Below are 21,047 nucleotides of genomic sequence, written 5' to 3' on the forward strand. Positions count from 1 at the left end.
GGAAGGTTGGCAGTTAAGGCTGGATTTATCACCCAGGAGAGAAAATGCCATTACAAAGGAGCTGAGCAATGAGAAGACAGTGTAAGGAATCCTATTTCTCCTCATGTTCTCAACCTCTAGGGAGCTGAGGTGGCCATCAGTTACTCTGCACTGGCAGCACACGTGTCAACAAGGGAAATAGGATCAGCTCCCAGGTAGGCTGGAGTAAAATCCAATGGAGCAAAAGCCAGGTAACATGAGGGATTTGCTTCCTGCCCATCTCCAGATCAATAGGGAGGCCAACAGAGGCACTGTTACCCAGCCCAGCTGCCCTCAGTTCACCTGCTCAAACTATTATTTACAGGGACACTTCTGCTGGACTGTGATGAAACTGTCAATCTTGCAATTCCAACTTAGGCCAAGAAAATATTCTGCTGGCCTTTCTCAACCTTACAAGCAACCCCACTTCCTGATTTCATTGCTGGAAACCTCAGAGCACACCTCCTCCTGCCATCCACAGCAAAGCTTCCAGCCTTGCATCTGCACGTAATTTTTTTCTTCTGAGGTGCTTCATTGCTCTCCAAGTCTTTTCTCCCCAAACAGATACTCAGTATCTCCCAGGACACAAAAGATGCTCATTTTTCCTTTTCATTACCCTGGCAAACAAACCTACAGAGGGGAGAAAAAAAAAAAAAAAAAAAAAAAAAAAGAAGGATTTACTTCCCTCTATCTTGCCCACAAGAGTATATACAAGGGATGTTATGTCACAATGTATTTAAAAAAAATCTGGAATTAATTGCTTCAAAGGTGAAAAAAGCCATGAGGGAATAGCAGGGGGCTAAATTTCTGTGTACCACATACACCAGTACAGTAAAAAATTGTTGTCAGCACTGGTAAATTGCCCATCACGTGAGTGGGTTTAGCAGACAATGTGCTGCAGGACATGGGCACAAATCCACCTGGCCTGGAGAGGTAAAATGCCAGGGAGCAGCACTCAGCATCCACGAACACGCCATTCCCTCGGCAACGGGAGAAAACAGCTTTAAAGCGCTCGGAAGTGTTGTGGGGCACTTCGCCTTCTTCCGCCCCATTTCCATGGCTCTTCGTCTACGTGCTGAGATATAATCCCGGTAGCCCCAGACAATGATCTGGTGATTATGAGTACACTGAGCTCATGCATACGCTCAGCCAGGACCACCATCTCACTCCTCACACGTGCTGCCAGCAGCATCCAGCGGTATCGGCTTCAACTGCCCCCTCCATCGCGCTCCACCTTTTCCTTGTGCCCCAGGTTAAGGAAGTGACCCCCAGGAGAGGGGTAGGCGGTTCAGGGGGAAAACGCATCGGGGCTCCGTCGTGCAGGGCTTCCAAGAGATCCTGTCTGGGCATCCCCGGAGCCCCACGGCCCCGTGCGGCCCCTCAGGCAGGCGGCCAGTATTAGGAAGGCTCGGCTGGCCGTGGGTGGACCCAATAGCCTCGCCACGCCTCCCGCCATCCCGGACAATCCCGGGCTCCAGCGGGATCCGGCACGGCGAGCATCACCCGACCCGCACCGCGGAGGGAGGCCACGGAGACCCGCGGGCCATGGTAAGTCGCTGCTGGGAAAGCCGGCTGTTTCTTCTGCCTTTTAGAAGGCAAAAATGTTTCAGCGGCAGATCCACGCTCTGAGGAGAGGCAGGAGGGAAGGGAGAAAGGAGCAGAGCGCTGCGAGTGGTTAATCAGTAACGCGGGAGCTCCACCAGCTGCTGCTGAATTTCCAAAGGCAGCGCCCTCCAGGCTCATTCCTCTATAAGGGGGAGGGAGAGGGTCCGCCAGCAACGACCTCCTCTCACATTCTGTAGGACAAGGACGACCCCCACGTGTGCTCCATCTGCACAGCCCTGCAACACGCCTGGGGCGGCTGGAAATCGGCTTTTCCACGAAAGCATAAGACCATGGGCCTTGTGGAACACACCATTCCAGTCCTGCCTGCTTACCCAGGGCTGTCCCTTGTACCTTCTCCTAGGTGGAAAGTCATACCTTTCATTAGGAAAAAATTCCTCCCTGTGAGGGTAGTGAGGCCCTGGCACAGGCTGCCCAGAGAAGCTGTTGTTGCCCCTGGATCCCTGGAAGTGTCTAAGGCTAGATTGGACAGGACTTGGAGCCACCTGGTCTAGTGGAAGGTGTCCCTACCCATGGCAGGGAGGTAAAACTGGATGGGCTCTAAGGTCCCTTCCAACCCAAACCGTTCTGGGATTCTATGAAAGGGAAGATTCTAGTTAGAGCAGAGAGTTCAAACTCTCCCAATGTCCCATGCAGGTTCCTTTCCCTCAGTTGCACAATGTATCTACTTGGTTTCCTGCTGGCAAAAAACCAAAAATTAAAATCCCAACTCCTTGGCATTTGAGAGCCAGCAGAAGAAAACAAAATAATTTCATTTCTCTAATGAGAAGAGTGTGTTTTAAAGGAGTGAGAGCACATGAAAGCACTAACATGCCATCCTGACAAAACTAGCAGGCTGGCCAATGTCCTGGGGTGAAGAACGAGGGATTGGAGTGGAGTGGAGGGCAGGGTGGTGCTCCAGGCAGAGGGTTTGCCATCACAAGACACAGCCAGAGGAGCTGGCTCTGTGTGGTCTGTGGGCCAAACCTCAGCCTGGCCCATGCCTCCCATTGGTGCAGGGGTGCCTGAGAGGAGCTGGGCTGGAAGAAGCCTCGGGGGCCATCCTCCCACATAGTCAACGGAGAAAAGGGTCCAACAACAATTATACCATGTCCCTTTGTTGCTCTGCCCAGGGAAGGTTGGTTTGGAACCCAGCCCCCTGCATCCATACCCCTCTGCTCCAAGCAACAACTCCAGCTTTTACCTTTCCTCTCTATAGCACCGATAAGGAGCAGGTTTTAGCCCCTGGCCCCAAATCCTGGTGCAGCCCCTGCTCTATTCCTATCAGAGCCCCCTGTGGGTGCCCCCCTGCCAGCGCCCCGTGCAGAGCCATCCTCTGCCCCACGTTATCCAGTTGCTAAGCAACCTGTGCCCAGCTTATCACACCATCAGCAGGGAAGGGCAACGGCTGAGGGTTTATTGAGCTACGTCATGTTTACTCACTACCTTCCCTCCCAGCCCAGGACTTGAGAGAGGACAGGGTTGACATTTGGTGGGTAGGGAGGGGGGTTACAGAGCCAGGGCTGGCAGGGGGTTGTCCAAAATGCAGTGAGGCCAAAATATGCAGAGGCAAGGAAGGCCTTCCCCAAAACTCCTTTCAGCTGCAATGCCAAGGGAACAGGAAGCATCCCACCCCCAGACATCCTGTGCTAAGGTTCAGTGACACCCTGGCACTCTCCATTCCATGCAGTCTAAGGGTCACGGATACCACAGACAAGTAGGCACCCACACAGCCAGGGGAATGGGGTATCATCTTTCCAATCTTCCCAAAAACATGCAAGAACCACCCACAAAAACATCAGCTTCACAGCTGGTTCTTTGGTTTTGTACAGCCTGTGAACAGAGAAGCCATAGGAGAGGATGATCTACCTCAGTTTCTCAGTTGTTTAAGGTGCCATTTCTGAGCACTGATGCCCAAGCAAAGTGTCTCAAGGGGCCACTGACCAAATACCCACAAAAAACTGGGCCAGATTTGTCAAGACTTATATCCAACTTGCCACACGTGGCTCTACAGCACATAAAGGAAAGGATATCGCGAAGAGATATTGTTCTTTATCATCACCAACTGGAAAGATCAACTCACCCAAACCTGACAGAGCTCAAGGAACATTTGGACAGTGCTCTCAGGCACATGGTGGGATTCTTGGGGCTGTCCTGTGTAGGGCCAGGAGTTGGAGTTTGATGATCCTTGTGGGTCCCGTCCAACTCAGAACAATCTGCAATTCTGTGAAAGAATTTTAACTGCCAGAACATAACATTTCAGAGAGCAGTGCCCCTGTGCACTCACTTCCCTGCAGAGCCAGGGCAGAGCTGGCTCAGGCTGCCCCCATGCCCAAGAGCTTCATTTTAGTTTCATCTCTGCCTATAAACACTCCGCAAAGCCAAGAACTGCTGCTTCCCCATTACCACCCCTTAAAAACTAAGTACCCGCAGCTCTGCCCAAGGCAGAGCTCAACCACAATCCCTCCCTCTGCCCTTTGTTCCTCACAGACAGAAACAGCCTCTTAAACTCCATTGTAATATAAAGGAGATGGGAAAAGGAGCTGAACTGCAGCTTAGTGTGACTCATCTCTGATCTACACCACTTCTTTCTCCTCAAAAGCAGGCTCCTAATAAACAAATAAACAAACAAATAAATAAAAAGCCCTCCTGCTTTGGGACCCCTAAAGCAACTCTCAGATCTAGAAATGATCATAAGAGCTTCAGCTTTTTAAGCTTTATTTTTTCCTCCAGAAGATTATATGTAAAATAAAATATAATTTGGAATTTAACTTTACACAGGTATCATTTCGGAGTACCTCAGGCACTGTGTGAGATGTTGTAGGTGAGAGGATAGAAGGGACCTGTGGATACTAAAAAGCTAGCAGAGAGATTTTCTAGCTTTCTGCAGCCACCTGTGAAAGTCTGCTTTCTCACGCAAAGTAGCTGGGAAAACAGTTTGAAGTTTTGTAAACTATTCCACAGGTGCAAGTTGTTTGTGTCTTTGTTTTCCACACTGGGAAAAATATTTTGGAAATGGGTGTTATACCGTTCAGCCAATCACTCTGGGAGGCGGATGGTCAAGCACCCAATGATGTTATGCCACTCTTGTGAACAAAGTTATATAAGCTGATTTATATAATTAAATATAGCCGCTTTTGGCCATTGAACCTCATCCTGGACTTGCGTCATTTATCACCGTTCTTGGTACAACAGTGACAGGAACCAGCTGGACTTCCTTGGTACCTGCAGAAAGTATTCCAGGCAGGGAGCAGAGGACATTGATATTCCAACCTTCCCACCCACTCTGCAGCTGCCTCCTTGTTCCCATAACTCCATGACCCATGGGATGCCTCATTACTCTGAACATCTGCTTCATCCCACCTCTGCCACACTGATCTTCTCTTCCCTTTCCTTCCCATGGTGCCAGGCAGGAAAAGCCCACAGGCTGAGCACGGAGGAGAGGGAGCAGCTGCTGCCAAACCTGCGAGCTGTGGGGTGGAATGAGGTGGAAGGCAGAGACGCCATCTTCAAAGAGTTCCACTTCAAGGACTTCAACCGGGTATGAGCACCAGGGGCATGAAGTTTTACAGACTGGGACACTCGGTTTGCGGAGCAGGGAGTCCCCTCTGCAAAGCTCAGCCAAAGAAACCCCTTTGTGTCTCTCCTGAAATGGAATGGCTGAGCAAAATAGCCTACCCAAGACACCCGAAGTGCTCGACCCAGCATAGAGTTTGTCTGGGAAACACTCCTCAGGAAGAGGAAAACCCATAGAAAACTCCCAGACTATCCCAGGCCTTGCATTTGGTTGAGTTATCTAGACACAGGCAGTGTAAAATTAATAGTAATGGGGTGAAAACCAATATATTGCAGGTTCAGAGTTAACTTTTCTTCTTACTTTGCAGGCCTTTGGCTTCATGACCAGAGTGGCTCTACAGGCAGAAAAACTGGATCACCATCCCGAATGGTTCAATGTGTACAATAAGGTAAGAAACAGGGATTGTGGGGACAAAGCAGAGAACTTTAGGGAGCAGATCCCTTTTTTGAGAGATAAAACAGGAGCAGCGAGTCCTGTTCACATCAGAAGGACCTCTTCCCTCAGATGCTATTTCCATACCACAGCCAGCCTGTGGCTATCACAGATCCTTTCCTCCTCCTTTTTCCCTGTCCAGCTGAGCAGTAGCTGCCATAGGCTGGCACCAGGGTTGCTTTTTAAAATCAGTATCAAGAAGTAGCCACAGAAAAAGCTTCTGGGGAAAAGAGTGAGTTGGAAATGGGCACAGGTGGCTGCTGTGACCAGGGCAGGGGTGGCAGTGACAGCTTGTGGCCAGGATGAGCTGTAGGAAGAAGAAAAACCAGGAAAAGTGCCAGAGCGCCTCTCCCACCCCAGGGAATTTTGCTAACAAGTTTGGAGCTACTGCCTCATCAGGTGCAGCACTGGGGGAAACCAGCCCTGCTGTTTCTGTCAGCAATACTCAGCCTGTCTGTCTGTCTGCCTTAGGTTCACATCACCTTGAGCACCCACGACTGCGGGGGTTTATCAGAGCGAGACATCAACCTGGCCAGCTTCATCGAGCAGGTGGCAGCTTCCCTCTCCTGACCAGTGATACACACAGCCACTGTGTCCTGCCTAGATGGCTGCACCCAGAGCCTTCTCCCACTTCCAAGCTAGATCCTGGATACAGACTGCCCGACACCTCGCCAACCTCCCCAGTGCAGCTCAGATGGATGGAGGCACTTCTCAGGGTGCATGTATCCACCTCTGATCTTGCAAATTCCATCCTTAAACCCATTAGCCATGAGATCCCACACCCCCTTCACTACTGAGCCTTTTACCAGGAGTCAGTCATAGAGTCATGGAATATCATAGTCATGGAATGGTTTGGGTTGGAAGAGACCTTAAAGATCACCTCGTTCCAGCCCCTGCCACGGGCAGGGACACCTTCCACTAAACCAGGTTGCTCCCAGCCCCATCCAACCTGGCCTTGGACACTTCCAGGATCCAGGGGCAGCCACAGCTTCTCTGGGCAACCTGTGCCAGGGCCTCATCACCCTCACAGGGAACAACAATTTCTTTCCAATATCCGATTTAAACCTATTCTGTGTGAATCCATTCCCCCTTGTCCTGTCACTACATGCTCTTGTACAAAGTCCTTCTCCATGTTTCTTGTCAGTTCCTTCAGGTACTGGAAGGCTGCAATTAGGTCACCCCAAAGCTTCTCTTCTCCAGGCTGAACAATCCCAATTTTCTCAGCCTTTCCTCAGAACTGCTGCATCCCCTCTGATCATCTTGGTGCCTCCTCTGGACTCACACCAACAGGCCATGTCCTTCCAGAGTCATGTTACACCACTGCACCAGTAAATCCATCCAGCCTGCCCCCATCCAGCCCCTATGTTGTTGTTTTTTACCTCTTGGAATGTGCTTTCTGCCTAAAACATGTTTTGTGAACCCTCTGGCTTCTCTGTAACCAAGCAGCATCGTGCTGTGCAATTTGTCATTGCTGTAACCCCTCGCTAGCAGTAGGCACGTGGTCTCACCCCCACTAAAACCAGCCTTTAGTAGGATACCAACTGAAAATGTTTACAATATTTCAAGATGTTACAATAAACATCTTGTTTAACCTGATGGCTCTTTGGAAAGAGGCCTCACTGATCAAATTACACCAACAGGTTTTCCCAAGGGCAGATACTGCCCTGACTGCTCTCAAGAAGGTGCTTCTGCCACGGAAAAACTTCACACAGAAATGGCAGGTCCCTTCACCTCAGAGTGACTGGGGTCTGAAAGACAAAGAGATGATCAAAGCCGGAGCAGGTAAAAACTGCTTATGTAAAGTCCCAGCTGTGCTGTAGCCAAGGCACAAACACAGGGAAAGTACAACTAAAAGGCACAAAAGCAACACAGCACCTGACCACAGGCTGCTTAGGGTGGAATACTTCCCAAAGCGAGGTTGTGGGTGGATTTGGTGGTGCAGGGTCTTCAATGACACAATGAACTATCTGCTGTAAAACCAACAGCATTTGCTTTCAGCACAACAGTCTGGGGAAAAACACTACAAATGCCCAGTTCGGGTCTTTTTTTCTTCTCTTTTTTTAACCCTTTAAAGTTCTACAAAGTCTTAATAAAAAATCCATAGCTCTTAACTTCCAGCATCTTTGAACATCACACACAAGATGCAGACACGGACACCACTTTCACTTCGACAGAAACACAGAGCAGCCCTCAGGCAGAGTTAGCAAGATTCATAAGCCATCCTCCCTGCCACAGACCAGGCTGTGCATGAGGAAATTCCAGGAACAACAGGTCCTCGTTCATTCAAATGAGCACTGAAGCAGAAAAATAAGAACTCGGTGAGCCTAGATAGCTAAATGCACCATTTTAATACAAACCAGGCCCATTTTCACCAGCTCTCCAGCTACTTCAGCCTCCAGTTCGACAGTGGCATATCAGAGCAATGCAGAAAACTGCCATAAGATCAACTTATCCCATTTGTCCATTAAAAAGTCCACATGGATTTATTGGGCAAGGTATTATTGTGTTGTACGCAACCCTTCCGCTTCACTCTCCCCAAGTCATCAGAAAAGTGCAGATGAAATCCATGGCATGAAGACACATCTCTTCTTGGTCCATCCCATTGGATATTCTTCATTCTAGTACCTAAGAACAGGCAAATCCCTTGGGAGTGCTTTGTACAATCAACAAATTGAATGTCCCACTTGGAAAACAAGGACCATCCTTGGAAAATCCTGCAGGAATTAACAGTGGCAAGGATCCCTCCAGGTCTAAAAGTACCGTCCAGTTTCAGATCATAATCCAGTCCATCAAATTCTTCCTTATTTTTTTTGTCTTTTGAACAATCACACAGCCTGTAAATCCATTTTTCCAAGACCATTTGGCATGATAAAGTAGATGCAGATTACATATTAGGCGAAAAGGATGAATAAAAACTACACACCAGGGAACTACAGTGGCCTATTCCTGACCACAGGATTACATTTACAGTATAGGACAAATACACATGGAACAATTAAACCCACAAATATTATTAATAAGCAAAGCCCAGAACAGAATACATTGACTTACAAATAACATCTTCAAATACATCCAAAAATGTGAAATGGAGCACTGATCTGTTAGATCCATCTACTTCCTGGGAGGAAAATGCAACTAGGGAAGGAAGAGAAGGGAGTTTCTCTCCTTCAGCCCACCCCATTCCACCCCTTCTTTCTTTTAAAGCAGAAACAAAAAGAGTACCTCCCTTTTGTTTTGTTAAATCTCGGTCCCAAAGAGAACCATCACAGCAGCCAGACACTCAAGACTGTCTCCAAAGTACTGCAAACTCAGAGATACAGTAATGGTCACATTGGCAGGACCTTGAGAGAATAAATAGGTCCAATACAAACTGCCAGAGCTGATATCACCATCAAGAAACTCTCGGGCAATTCAGTGATTTCAAAAGGGCTCAGAGACTTGCATAGTGTCATCAATTTCAGGGCCAAAATACTTGCATCTCCTAGCACAGGGAATAAAGCTGTTGGAAAGCCAGGATCCTTCCCACAATGGCCAGGCCCAAGGCTGCAGTGGCTGGTAAGTGACCTTCTCATTCCTTAAAATTCTGTGCTTCAACCAGGGTCAGCTTCAGGCTAACAGGCTACAGCAGAGAGATGCTTTCAGATGCCTTGCACAGGATAGTGCAGACAGGGCATGAAGTCTTTGCCCACGTGTGGGATTCTCCCTGGGAAACTCTCTGTTCCATGCAAAAAGCTGAGAGGAAACATGGGAAAGCCCTGCAGGAGTAACTCCAATGCTACTTAAGAGATTCTGGCTTGTCCTTGAGGCCACAATTGCACTGAGAAAACTCTCTCACCCTAAAAACAGTGAGGGAAAATAGGAAGGCTGAGCCACATGTCCAAGGCTTGAACACTTCCAACCTGCTGCATCCTTTCCTCTGCTTCTCCGAGCTCTCCCAGCATCTTTGTGATACTGTGAAGGGACTTGGCTCATTACAACTACTATCCTACCCAACAGGCAAGGGTGCTTCCTCTGAGGCCTTTGAGGTTTGTTTTCAGAATTAGTACCATAGAGAAATGACCACAACCAAGGTCACGGTCAACAGCTGAACCCTCTAACCCTCTCTGGCATGCCACAAAAAAAATGCCAGAGAAGCATCAAGGCACAATGGTGAATGCCCTTTTGAGAATGTGCCTTAAAGAATCAGTGCAAAGAGCTGAGATTACTGCTATTACAAAAGTCACCTTTTTGATACTAAAAGACCGTGGTAAAAAAACTGTCTGCACATGACATCCCTGTCTGTGACATGGGCCAGGGCCTAGCTGGCTCTGCTACAGCATCATGAAGGGACAGCGTAAAACCTTCAAGTTCTGAACAGTGAAATGAGCTTTGCACCTCCCTCCAGATTTGTGCAAGGGAAAACAGCACTCCTGGGTGGTCAATGCATGTCATCTGCAAGAGGCAGGGGAGCAAAACAGCCATGATGTACCTGGGGTTTTCAGTACCATCCAGTTCCCCTCTCTACGCCACCTGCTTCATTTCTATTTCTGCTGTTGTTCAAGAGATTTCAGAAAAGGATTTTGTGTTGGCTTTTTCTCCCCCTCAGCAGATATTGATTGCAGTCTCACTGAGATCTCCAGAGGGAATTTCAAAAGGAGGCCATGACTGCCTTCCCTCTGCCCATTTATCAGCTCTGCATTAACAGATATAAGGCTCCCTGCACTGTCTGTTAAATGCAGCAGCTTAGAGGAATACTCCAAAGAAAACAAAATTGCCAATTTATTGTCTACCATTAATTTCTGGGAAGATTGGAGCCATGGCACACAACGTGAGAACTCAAATTTAACACTTGGCTGGACACTGACTGAATACCAGGTCTGAGGAGGAGAAACAACACAGAATGAAGTGACATGCAGAATACCTGAGGAATTTGGAGCTGTGGAATGGACATTCAATTCACCATCAATAGCCATGATGAAAACAGGCAGGTGGGAGGGAAGAAAAGCCCTAAAACTGAAATTGGGCATGAAAACAATGCAGATTTCAGAACAGACTAAGATAGGGAAGGAATTTTTCCAGATCAAGCCACCCTCAGACCTGCAATTGTAGGAACAAAGGAACTGTAATCTCTTTCCCTACAAAACCTTTGGAACCACCGCAGTGCTCGCTGGCAAGGCACCGATTGTTGCATTACAGTCAGTGGTGGCCGGGAGAGCCGTTCATGTGCTTTTCACTGCTGGGAACATCCGTGCTGTAGAGGCCATCCAGGTATGCCTGGGAAATCTCCGCTACCAGGCTCCTGTCTGGGACGGACTGGGCCATTCCATAAATGGCTCCCTAAGCAGAGAAGAGCAGGCTGTTACACAGGAGAAATACCCTCAGCCCAAACACCCCCTCACTGTGTGCTGGCCTCCTCACCATGCCAGTGGTCTTGGCATTGAGGTCTTTCATGATGTCCTGGATGCTGTCCCTGACATCCTTCAGGAACTGCTCAGCAACGCCGGGCTTTGTGTGCAGCTGCGTGATGCAGAGATGGATGCTGGGCAGGCAGGGTAGAGGGCAGAGATTAACTACCTCCAGTACACACAGCTCCACGTTTTCTGAGCAACCAACAGCAACGGAGCCCTTCTGTGGCCACTGATAACCGTGTATCTCCTTAAAATAGCATTCCCACTGAGGGTAATCCCTGCAAAATGTTTGCTAAAACCATCTCCTTCCTTCCTTCCTTCCTGACTTCACAATTAGGTTAGAGTTTCTCACCTCATTCCAAGTACCCATGCTGAGAAAAATGTAGCTGCCTGCAAGCATGGGGACCACGGCATCATTTCCCTCTCCTTCCTCTGCAGCTTGTAAGCTATCAAGAGAAGGAGGCACCCACCTCTGAGCTATCACCTCAGGCTCTCTAGACTTTGCTTCACATGGCCAGTCAAAATTTTTTTCAGTGCAGCTACATCTGGGAGCACTGGCCACTTCTGTCCACAGAAACCCAATTTCCCACTTAAGGAAAGTCTCTGACAAAGATTAATTTTACATTGAAAATTATCAATCCTTCACTGTTCTTTTAATTGCCTTCATCTTCAGTGGGCAGGAGAAAGATAGTAAAAATAAATCAATCAATCTACAAACCCTCAGTTAACTAAACATGAGATAAAGCCTTGGTTATTTATATTTTTCTGCTTGTATTAGATAAAGGTAAATAGAAAGGGAGCCTCAGATATGTTCTCTGCCAGGCTCATTAAAATTATTATTACTTTATCTTCACCGCTGTATAATGGCAATTACAGAAGTGATTCCTGCTCTGCAGAGGAAAATTCTACATACAATTTATCGGATATGGACAACAGCATCCAGCAAATAACAAGAACTACATGGCCTGAAGTTGACCATCTTGCATACCCTGGCTAAAGACACCACTCCCTGGTCTCCACAGACTCACCTTGGTGGGAACTGTAGGACATTCAAGTTCCATCCTTTTGCAGCTAAAAAATTAGATAATCGATAGATGTCAAAAGTGTCCGAGCCAATGGAGAGGACAGACACCTCTGGCTTCCCAAAAATGAAGATGCTGTCGATTTTTCGCAATCTTGAAAAGAAGGAGGAGAAATGAAATGACTGATCAGGGTTACAGGGTTCAGACATTCTGTTCACCCAGCTGGAGCCTTAAAGGAAAAGCTACAAAAGGGAACAGATGGCACATTCCCACCCAAAAATCACGCACGCAGCCCAGGCCACTGCGACTTGCCAGGTCATTACATACCCTAAAGTTAAGCAAACTCAGGAAGAACTGGGAAAGAGGGAAGACAGAAAAGCAATGGAAGACAGAGCAGCAGAGAAAATCAGCTTCTCTCACATAGTCACCCAAGCACCCCAACAAGGAGGAGTATAACCCTTCTTTTGTCCTCCCTCCAGATTTCCCCTCAGCCACCACTGAGGCAGAAGGAATTCTCGAAGCAAAGTCAGCTGAATGAAGGTGCCTGCACCCCTCCCTTCTGTGCCCCTCAGCTATCTAGGCACAAACAAAGCGTGTTCTCCCAAAACTGCCCAGTAGGTCCCTACCCAGCAGGTACCAGGAAAAAACAAAACAAAAGCAGTCTGGGAGGAGGAGTCTAGCCCAGGGTTTAAGAGCAGGATCCAAACACTAAAACACCCACATACTCAGATTCGAGGAAACGGGCTGTTTTAATGATCCTCTTCGTAGCCTCAACGTAGCCCGACTCTCCGATGTGCAGCAGGGTTGCCCAACATGCAGCTATGATCCCACCAGGCCTGGAGCCTGCCACAGAGGGGGAGGCATAAATTCCCCCTTGCCAGTCAGGGGCTATGAAGAACTGGTACTTCCTGTACTCCTTGTCACTGTAGAGCACCACCGAGGAGCCCTTGGGAGCATAGCCATACTGCAAGAGGCACAGAAAGGGTTAGAAAGCAGCAAGAGGGCACAGGAATGCATCCAAGTCCTCACCAAGATTCCATTTGTTTATCTGCTGGAGAGCAGGAAGGCTCTGCAGAGGGCTGGGACAGGCTGGATCCATGGGCAGAGGTTCAGCAAGGCGAAGTGCCAGGTCCTGTCCTTGGGTCACAACCACCCCCTGCAGCTGCAGGCTTGGGCAGAGGGGCTGGAAAGCTGGAAAAGGGCCTGGGGGTGCTGGTGACAGTGGCTGTACATGAGCTATTGTGTGCCCAGGTGACCAATGGCACCTGGCCTGGATCAGGAATAGTGTGACCAGCAGGACCAGGGCAGTGATTATCCCTCTGTCCTGAGGGCCCTTGAGTTCTGCGTCCAGTTCTGGGCCCTCATGGACAGAGAGACATTGAGGGCCTGGAGCATGTCCAGGAAAGGGAACAGAGCTGGCGAAGGGTCGGGGAGCACCTGGAGCGGCTGAGGGAGCTGGGGGGGGGCTCAGCCTGGAGAAAAGGAGGCTCAGGGGGACCTTCTCACTCTCTGCAACTCCCTGACAGGAGGGGGAGCCAGGTGGGGGTCAGGTTCTGCCCAGAGAAAACAAGTGACAGGCCAAGAGGAAACAGCTTCAAGTTGTGTCGGGGGAGGTTAAGGTTGAAAATCAGGAGAAATTTCTTTGTGGAAAGGGTAGTTAGGGATAAGGGGCTGTCAGGGTTGGAGGGGCTGCCCAGGGAGGTGTTCATAGAGTAACCGGATGTGGCACTCAGTGCTCTGGTCCGGTTGATAAAGTGGGGATTGGTCACAGGTTGGAAGCAACCTTGGAGGTCTTTTCCAACCTGAAGGGTTCTGTACTTTGGCACACTGCACAACGCATGTGAACAGAGCAGCCCCTACCCCTACACCTCAGTGCTCCTCCACACAGTAAAGAAGAAATGCCTGAAGGTCGGGATGGCAACACAAATCACGCCCCAAAAATGAAAGCACTGGAAGACCCTTCTCCCCTCTCCTTACCTTGTGGGTATCAGCAGAAATGCTGGTCACACCTTCCACACTGAAGTCAAAGGGACGCTTTAGGGGGAACCCTGCCTTGTCCATGAAAGCAATAAGGAATCCACCCAGGCAGGCATCCACATGGAAGGGGATTTTGTACTTCACTGCAAGCTGCATGTGAACAAGAGATCAGGGAACAAAATTATGTACCCAAACTCCAGTCACTAAAACGTATTTGGCATTTCATGGTTAAATGTTCACTGAACCCTTTGAAAGCATCACACCATTCTCAAGCTGCGGAGGACAGAAGATCTGGAAGGCCTGGCTACTTGTGGGACGCCTTTTTCTGCCTTCCACACAGAGGAAAAACAATGTGGCATTTTGGTAGTTTGCTGTGCTTGCCAAAGGAATGTGACAACATTGTTTGAAAGGAGTATCCTCAATAAAGTAAAAGTGCGTGAGTCAAATGAATGTAAGGTCAGAGGAGAGGCCCTGGCTGGTCACATAGAAAATAAATAACTGGAGCACAGAGAGGAAAGAAATCAGTGTGTTTGGAAAATAAGATCCCAGCCCTCTGACTTGTACTCCCTCCACACATACCTCAGACTTCCACACAAATTTTGCTACAACCAGCAGGCCCTAAATCAAAGTCTCTTCACTAAGTGGGCCATTTAGGTGTTCTTTCAGGTAGCAAAGAACGAGCACTTCTGGTTGGTCTCACAGTCACACATTCCCCCTCACTCCCAAACTACATCCTGTGTACCCTGCTGTTGGTCAACACCTTCTGAGGACAGTAATACCCTTCCAACCAGTGGGATCCCTCCACCAAATTCACTGCTTGGCATCCTGGAACCCCTCTACTCTTCTTGTGCTGGTTTTACTGCTACAACACACAAGTTCCTAAAGGTAGGGGTGTCTTACCTCTGCCACCTCTTCAATGGGGTCCATAATTCCATGTGGGAACTGGGGAGCAGAACAGACCAGCATGGCTGTGTTCCTTGAGATAGCTCTCCTCATTGCCTGAAGATTTAAAGAGAGAAGATGCTCACATTCCATTTACCAAGTGCCATCCTGCCAAAAAAGATAAAGAGTGACAACATGCAGAGTCTGGTCTTAAAAACCAATTCACGAAAGTGTACAGAAAGGAAAGCAACGAGCTACAACCACTCATCCACTTGGAAATACCATAATATTTTTGTTCATCCTCCTCTGAAATCTGGGGCTATTTCTGAAATACATAAATTACTTAATTCTAAATGAATCCCATGGGACAAAGGGATAACATCGAGTTATTTCAAATAAAACCTCATCTGCAATGATAGGCATTTATCCATGCTGTTTGTCTTTGTTTCCAGAAAGCATTCCTCCCCCTTTATCCACTGACTTGCTACCTGGACAGGTAGATTTCTTGCTAGTTGCTGTAGTATGCTAATTTCCTCACAGAAAGAGCCTAAAGTGATACCTGAACATCCACTTCCATAGCCTTGGTCAGTGGTACTTGGATCAGCTTCATGCCAAAGTAGTGTGCTGCCTTGTCAAAGGCTGCGTGGGCACTCACCGGGACCAACCTGGAAAAGAAACAGATCAAATGAAAATAACATTTTGCTATCTCCCATCTCGAGTGGCAGTGGCTGAACAGCCTTAATTAACCCTGTTTTCTGAGGCCTCATATAATTATCAGAGCCTTAAATGTTAGAGAGGGAAGAAAAGAACCACCAGTGTTTCATTTATTTTTACATTTTCCCCCTCAAAGCAATTAACCAGAAAAATATTTTCCATGCACCGTCTAGAAAAGAGGCAACACATCAGAGACAGCAAATCCTCTATTAGCAGTGTAATGATTAGCACAATTCCTCATTTGAGCTCCAACCAGCCCAACTCCAGCCTCAGAGTTTTCAGGCTAAACCCTCTGATCTGAGTAAATCCAAACCCTTGAATACTTCAAAGGGCCTGACAGTCTCTGCTCAAGAGCAGAGCTGATCAGAGCAGGCTGTCTAGAGCAGCAGACAGGTATTGTCAGAATACATCTGCTCAGGACTGCCCCCCCCAGCAACATCTCTGCCCCCAGGCTGCTTTAAAACTTCTTGTGCTTTTGAACTGCTTCTTTCTACATAGGTTTCCCTCCTCCAGACAGAGATAGACAAGGAATAGGTGGTAATGAGCTATGAAATGAAGGATTATTGAAGTCCAGCAGCCACCTCAGCTTAAGGGGCACAGTAAATCCCACAAGCCCCCAAAGGAAAAAGCTGTGGTGGCACCACTCACATTTCTGGCTGTTTAATGCCTCTCTCATAAGCCAGGTCTCTGTATGCCTTGCAGGCCATCAGGATACTCTCAGTTCCCCCAGATGTCATCTGTCACCGGAAAAGAAGCAAACAAGGAAAAATAACAATGGATGTTGCAGGAGGAAAAAGCAAAAAGGGGATGCAGGCACAGCATCTCGTCTCTGCTTCAGAGATGCATGAGACAGCTCAGGGTTTCAAGGGCAGAAGCCACTGAACAGTATGAGGCAACTTTCTGACACTCGGCTTGAAAATGCACATTTAAATGTTGAATCCTCTGTTTAATTGGGATGGGGGAAAGGGAAAACAAAAAGTATTGAATTCCAGAGCCAAACAGGAGGGGACCACATTGCACAGTCACTTCACCTCACAAAACTACTCGTATTCAAGCTCTTGATTACCTGGGGATTGTTTATCTGCATTACAGATTAATTATGCCACATATATGGAAACAACAAAGTTGATTCTGTGTTAAGTCAGGTGAAGTCCAGCAGGGTTTATTAGGTCTGGAGTAGTGCCACGCTGAGACACAGAGTCAGCTCAGGGTTGGCACCACTCCTGAGCTACAAAACTTTCCCAGAACCCAGGATGCTGCAAGACTTGGAGCTGTCTCCCACCTCCTCTCTGCAGAGGCCAGCCAAGGTCTGCTCAATACCAGAGCTTCTAAGCCCTCAGGGACCCAAGAAATTTTACACGAGGAATTTGGCCATTCCTCTCCCCAGCCAGTCCCTCAGTATCCACACCACCCACTAACCCTGCTGTCCCAGCCCTCTTCACCCTGACCACAGGGTTTGCATCAGGAGGTGGAAGAGAGGAAGGCACACACAAGTTTACTATTGCATACTTGAACTCAAGAGCTGGTGCAAATACATAAATTAAACTCTTTACAGGAAGGAATTCCTCAAGTGGACCGTCTCTTGTGGGTAAGCTTTTATGAGTTCTGGCATGCAGAGGACACTGGGCACAACCTTCCCCAGTAAAATTTTAACCTGGGAAAATGTGAGATTGGTTTTTCAAGCAGCCTGCAGGACTGACTTAACTGGGTGAGCCATAACCTGAGGATATGGGGTAGCTGGGACAGTTATACAGAGGTTCAGGGAAATGAGGAATCAAAACCTACTTATACTGCTTATGGGGAACTAATTTTGCTCCTCAGACCTGCTGAACCAACTGCAACTTCCCCTTTTAACCTCTTCTGTCTCAAAAATAAACATAAAAAGGACCCAATCACATTTGTATTTGTTTTCCTTTGGTTTTTCCCCGCTGACGTGGCTGCAAACCCCAAAAATGCCAAGAAGTGTGACTGGATGACAGTGACTGAACACTAAGTTTAAATATTAAGAGATAAGGAACAAGGTTCACAGCCTGCTAGGATTTGCTCCTAACACAATCCAAGCCAGCAGCAGCTGCTGCCACAGGCAGAGCAGAAGCGACTGCCACACCACAGAATTTCTACTTTTTGGGGGAATTTTAAAAGCAACAGCTGTCAAGAGATAAAACCTAACAGAGCCTCACACTGGATAAAGACACCGCTGCATTAATTGTGAAGCAAATGGATGGCGGCAGGAACACAGTGTTGGTTTTATGGGCTGTGTCACTCACTTCTCAATATCCTTTATGAAAAGATCTGTCAGGTTGTCAGTGATTACCTTTGGGGAAAAAAACCCAGCTGGTGATAACACAGACTGCCTTCCCACTAGGTGGGAGAAGAGAAATGGGATTATTGCATGCTTGTACCTATCCTTGCAACACTGCTTAGGAAATTGCAATGATTGTGAAAACTTTACTAGGAAGGACCTGGGGATCTTTGCATTCATGTTACTGAACACCAGGCCTGCTCCTTGTTGGGCAGCATTCCCTACTCTCACCTAGATAATCTGCTCTTGAAAAAGCAGCCTCTGTACAGTCTTATTCCCATTTCAATTATTCCACCAAAACACCAACATCCTGCCTTCATATGTAACAAGCCTTTCCTCAAAGCCTGGCTTTATCCCCTGCATGGAAATGCTGAGCCACACGCAGTTTTGGGTAGGTCAGAGCCAACACTTATCAGCCGCAGGGTAAGGAAGAGCATCCCAGGATGGATCCTTCTCCCAGGCACCCAGACTGGAATGCAGACAACAACACAGAAAGCTTGTTTAGGCAGCTGAAATTCCACCCAAAAAGCTGAATTTCAGCCAGCTCAGCTTCCTAAATTGGCCCACAGTCAGCATACCACGAGTCTCCACCACAGAGAAGTGCTAGAGTCTGGAGCAGCCTAGCACAGCTCCAACAGCAGAATCCTCTTGGTCCACATGGATTGTACCTGTGGATGGAGCCTGCTCCTTTACAGGAGGCTTTATCAGCTTAGCCACCGACAGCAAACTCGGTTCTTCAGTAGCCAGAACCTGAATCACTGTCACAGGATCCAACTTCCCCAGTGCCTGCAGCGCTGGCACCCAGCCAATGCACGGTGATTCAGCACCTGCCAAGGGCTCACACACATTCTTCTCTCCCCTCAATTAAAGTCCACAAGCTCAGGCCATGCCAAGCAGAAAAGGGGCTGGAAACAGGCATTGTTTTAAGCAGCTCTGCAACCTTGCACTATCTTCACAGGCCAGGCAAAGCGTGGGGAAAAAGGAAAATAAACAGACATTTTGTGTTCTTGATTTATCTGTTGTTTTCCAAATGGGAGGGGAGAGGAGAGAGCACAGGGAATAAATATACCTCCTGCTTTCCAAACTCAGTATATCCATTGCTCCCTCCCTCCCTCCCTCCAAATCCCAGTGCTCTGGAACCTCAACATTACAACCGCAATAAGAGACGTGGTCCCTATTCTAGGATTTATTTGGCCATGTTTTGGGGTTATTAGGAGTTCTCCTGTTTTCTTTTTCTCTTCAAGAATTTTCCCCATATATGTTGCCAGAGCAACAAATTATTGTGTGCTTAAGAAAAACAAAAGATGTGGCCACAGAGGGAGGGGTCGAATTGGCTACTCTCTTTCACTTGGAGGTTGGGTACACCCCGGGCAGGCTGGTGTTCTCAGCGCTGGGAGGAAGAGAGGCTGCCATTGTTGTGGAGGGATTTCGTCAGCACTGCAGGCTTCTGCTTTCAGCTGCTTTCCTTCTACCATGAGTGGAGTTTGCTCACTGGAGCGGCTGTTGCACTGGGACCCTAACACCCCACCTTACTAAAAGAGGTTCACCATCTGCTTGGGTGCCTCAGGGAGAAACCCCGGGATTCCCTAGCCCGTCTTCCCCTGCCCCACTGGGAGCTGGGCTGCAGCAGCCCTGCCTCTGTCACTGCTTCAAGCCTTCGCTACTCTGTAGTTCTGCACGCCCTGCTTGCTGAGACCTCCCAGGGTTCCGCTGCAGCTCCGGAGTTTGATCCATCTCATCTGCCACCCAGGATTTGTGCTCGTCCCTGCTGTTCCAGCCTGCTGTTCCTGAGGGTCCGGCCGGACAGCGGGATTGGCTGCCCAGGGGCTTGTGAAGCTTCTTTGTCCCATCCCTTCCCGGGATCCCAGGCCACCAGTGCCACGTGCTCCCTGAACTCACTCTGGAACGCCCCCTGCAGCCGCGGGGGAACCATCGCACGCGCCCTGCTCACCGGGAGCTGCCAGCGCCCCTGCCGGCTGTGAGCGGAACTGCACCCAAGGGGAAAGGGCCTGACAGCCAAGAAGGCTGGGACTGGGTTTGTGGTTGTTTGCTGTTACTGCCATAGATATTGCTGTTTGCCTGTTTATCCATCCATATATATATATTCCTATTCCTCATATTTTTGCCTGAAAGCCCCTTAATTTCAAAATTGTAATAATTTGGAGGGAAGGGGGTTGCATTTTTCATTTCAAGGGAGGCTCCTGCCTTCTTGGCAGATGCCTGTCTTTCAAACCAAGACACCATGTCACTGTCAAACTGTCAGACATTAACGAACCACTTTGGTTCATGGTCTCTGAAGTTTTGTTTCCATTTTCTCCTGAATAAATATGTCCATTCAGACCCTGGAGACAAAGCTGACAGAAAGTTTCACTGAGCTGAACTACCCCACGAATAAAAAAAAGCAAACTACAACTTATTTCTAGGGTAACAGAGTAAAAAAATCCCACCACAATCCACTGCACAATCATAACGTTGCAGCAGCCTCCCATAAAACCCCTGGAAACCTGCAGGTTGTAAATTCCACAGCTTATGTCTCTCAAGGTAACCTGCTCATCACTACAGATAAAATCTGACAGATCTGCACAGCTTAAGACCCCCTCAAGACACATCACTCTCATTTCCCTACTTCAAATGTGCAACAAAGTTTGGAAGCCCCAGAATTTTGGGAGAAGAGACAAAATGAGTTTCTACAGGAGGTTTAGGCTTGAATCTGGTGATTTTGCCTTCTCTCTCCTGTCCTCAGCTGTAGAATAAGTGGAAGAAGCATTCAGAGAGATCCACATCAAATACATACGTCACCCACACACAGAAGTTTTCCCTACACTTCAAAGCTGCCCTTTCTTTTTAAAGTTCAGAAAGCTACTTAAAAAAAAAATACTGAAGCTTGCATAAAAATGGTGATTTCTCCCCACATTACAGGGGAAATCCACAGAGCCAACACTGCAAAACAAAGCACCTTGTGAACATGAACACATGCACACATCAGACAAGAACAAACCCCCTTGTTCCTCTTCTGTGTGCTGAGCTTAATTAGTCCTTCCAAATCATTTCAAGAATGTGATTAGAATCTTCTAGGTGCCCAAACTCACCAATTCCTGTCTTTTTGCTCTTGCATAACACAATTAAAAGTAAGA

At 48.1% G+C, this 21,047-nt stretch overlaps 2 protein-coding genes across 4 annotated transcripts in view; one reads left to right on the plus strand and one right to left on the minus strand.

Moving 5' to 3' along the window:
- The first annotated feature begins 1,459 nt into the window (after positions 1 to 1,459).
- Positions 1,460 to 6,544, plus strand: PCBD1 (pterin-4 alpha-carbinolamine dehydratase 1). Its single transcript, XM_010400695.4, has 4 exons — positions 1,460 to 1,566; positions 5,030 to 5,161; positions 5,505 to 5,585; positions 6,101 to 6,544. The coding sequence occupies exons 1-4, from the start codon at positions 1,564 to 1,566 to the stop codon at positions 6,197 to 6,199; spliced, it is 315 nt and encodes a 104-aa protein (XP_010398997.2). The 5' UTR covers positions 1,460 to 1,563; the 3' UTR covers positions 6,200 to 6,544.
- A 1,414-nt stretch (positions 6,545 to 7,958) lies between these two features.
- The window catches only part of SGPL1 (sphingosine-1-phosphate lyase 1), a 31,079-nt gene continuing 17,990 nt past the window's right edge, over positions 7,959 to 21,047 (minus strand). For 2 of the 3 annotated variants that reach the window (XM_010400694.4, XM_020583839.2), the window contains exons 7-14: positions 16,260 to 16,348; positions 15,457 to 15,562; positions 14,916 to 15,014; positions 14,016 to 14,165; positions 12,764 to 13,002; positions 12,045 to 12,191; positions 11,027 to 11,147; positions 7,959 to 10,945 (exon numbers count right to left, since the gene is read on the minus strand). In XM_010400694.4, the coding sequence (XP_010398996.2) occupies positions 10,805 to 10,945; positions 11,027 to 11,147; positions 12,045 to 12,191; positions 12,764 to 13,002; positions 14,016 to 14,165; positions 14,916 to 15,014; positions 15,457 to 15,562; positions 16,260 to 16,348 (1,092 nt within the window). In that variant the 3' untranslated portion in view covers positions 7,959 to 10,804. The remainder of the gene's footprint in view (positions 10,946 to 11,026; positions 11,148 to 12,044; positions 12,192 to 12,763; positions 13,003 to 14,015; positions 14,166 to 14,915; positions 15,015 to 15,456; positions 15,563 to 16,259; positions 16,349 to 21,047) is intronic. The other variant, XM_020583840.2, reaches the window with a different exon arrangement.

This window comes from Corvus cornix, chromosome 6 (assembly GCF_000738735.6).
Source record: "Corvus cornix cornix isolate S_Up_H32 chromosome 6, ASM73873v5, whole genome shotgun sequence".
In the NCBI taxonomy this organism is placed as follows: Eukaryota; Metazoa; Chordata; class Aves; order Passeriformes; family Corvidae; genus Corvus; species Corvus cornix.

What these genes read in the sequence shown, in the direction of transcription:
- PCBD1 (XM_010400695.4), top strand. An exon ending in ACTTCAAGGACTTCAACCGG is followed by an intron (nt 5,162 to 5,504) that starts GTATGAGCACCA and finishes CTTACTTTGCAG; the next exon opens with GCCTTTGGCTTCATGACCAG. An exon ending in GGTTCAATGTGTACAATAAG is followed by an intron (nt 5,586 to 6,100) that starts GTAAGAAACAGG and finishes TGTCTGCCTTAG; the next exon opens with GTTCACATCACCTTGAGCAC.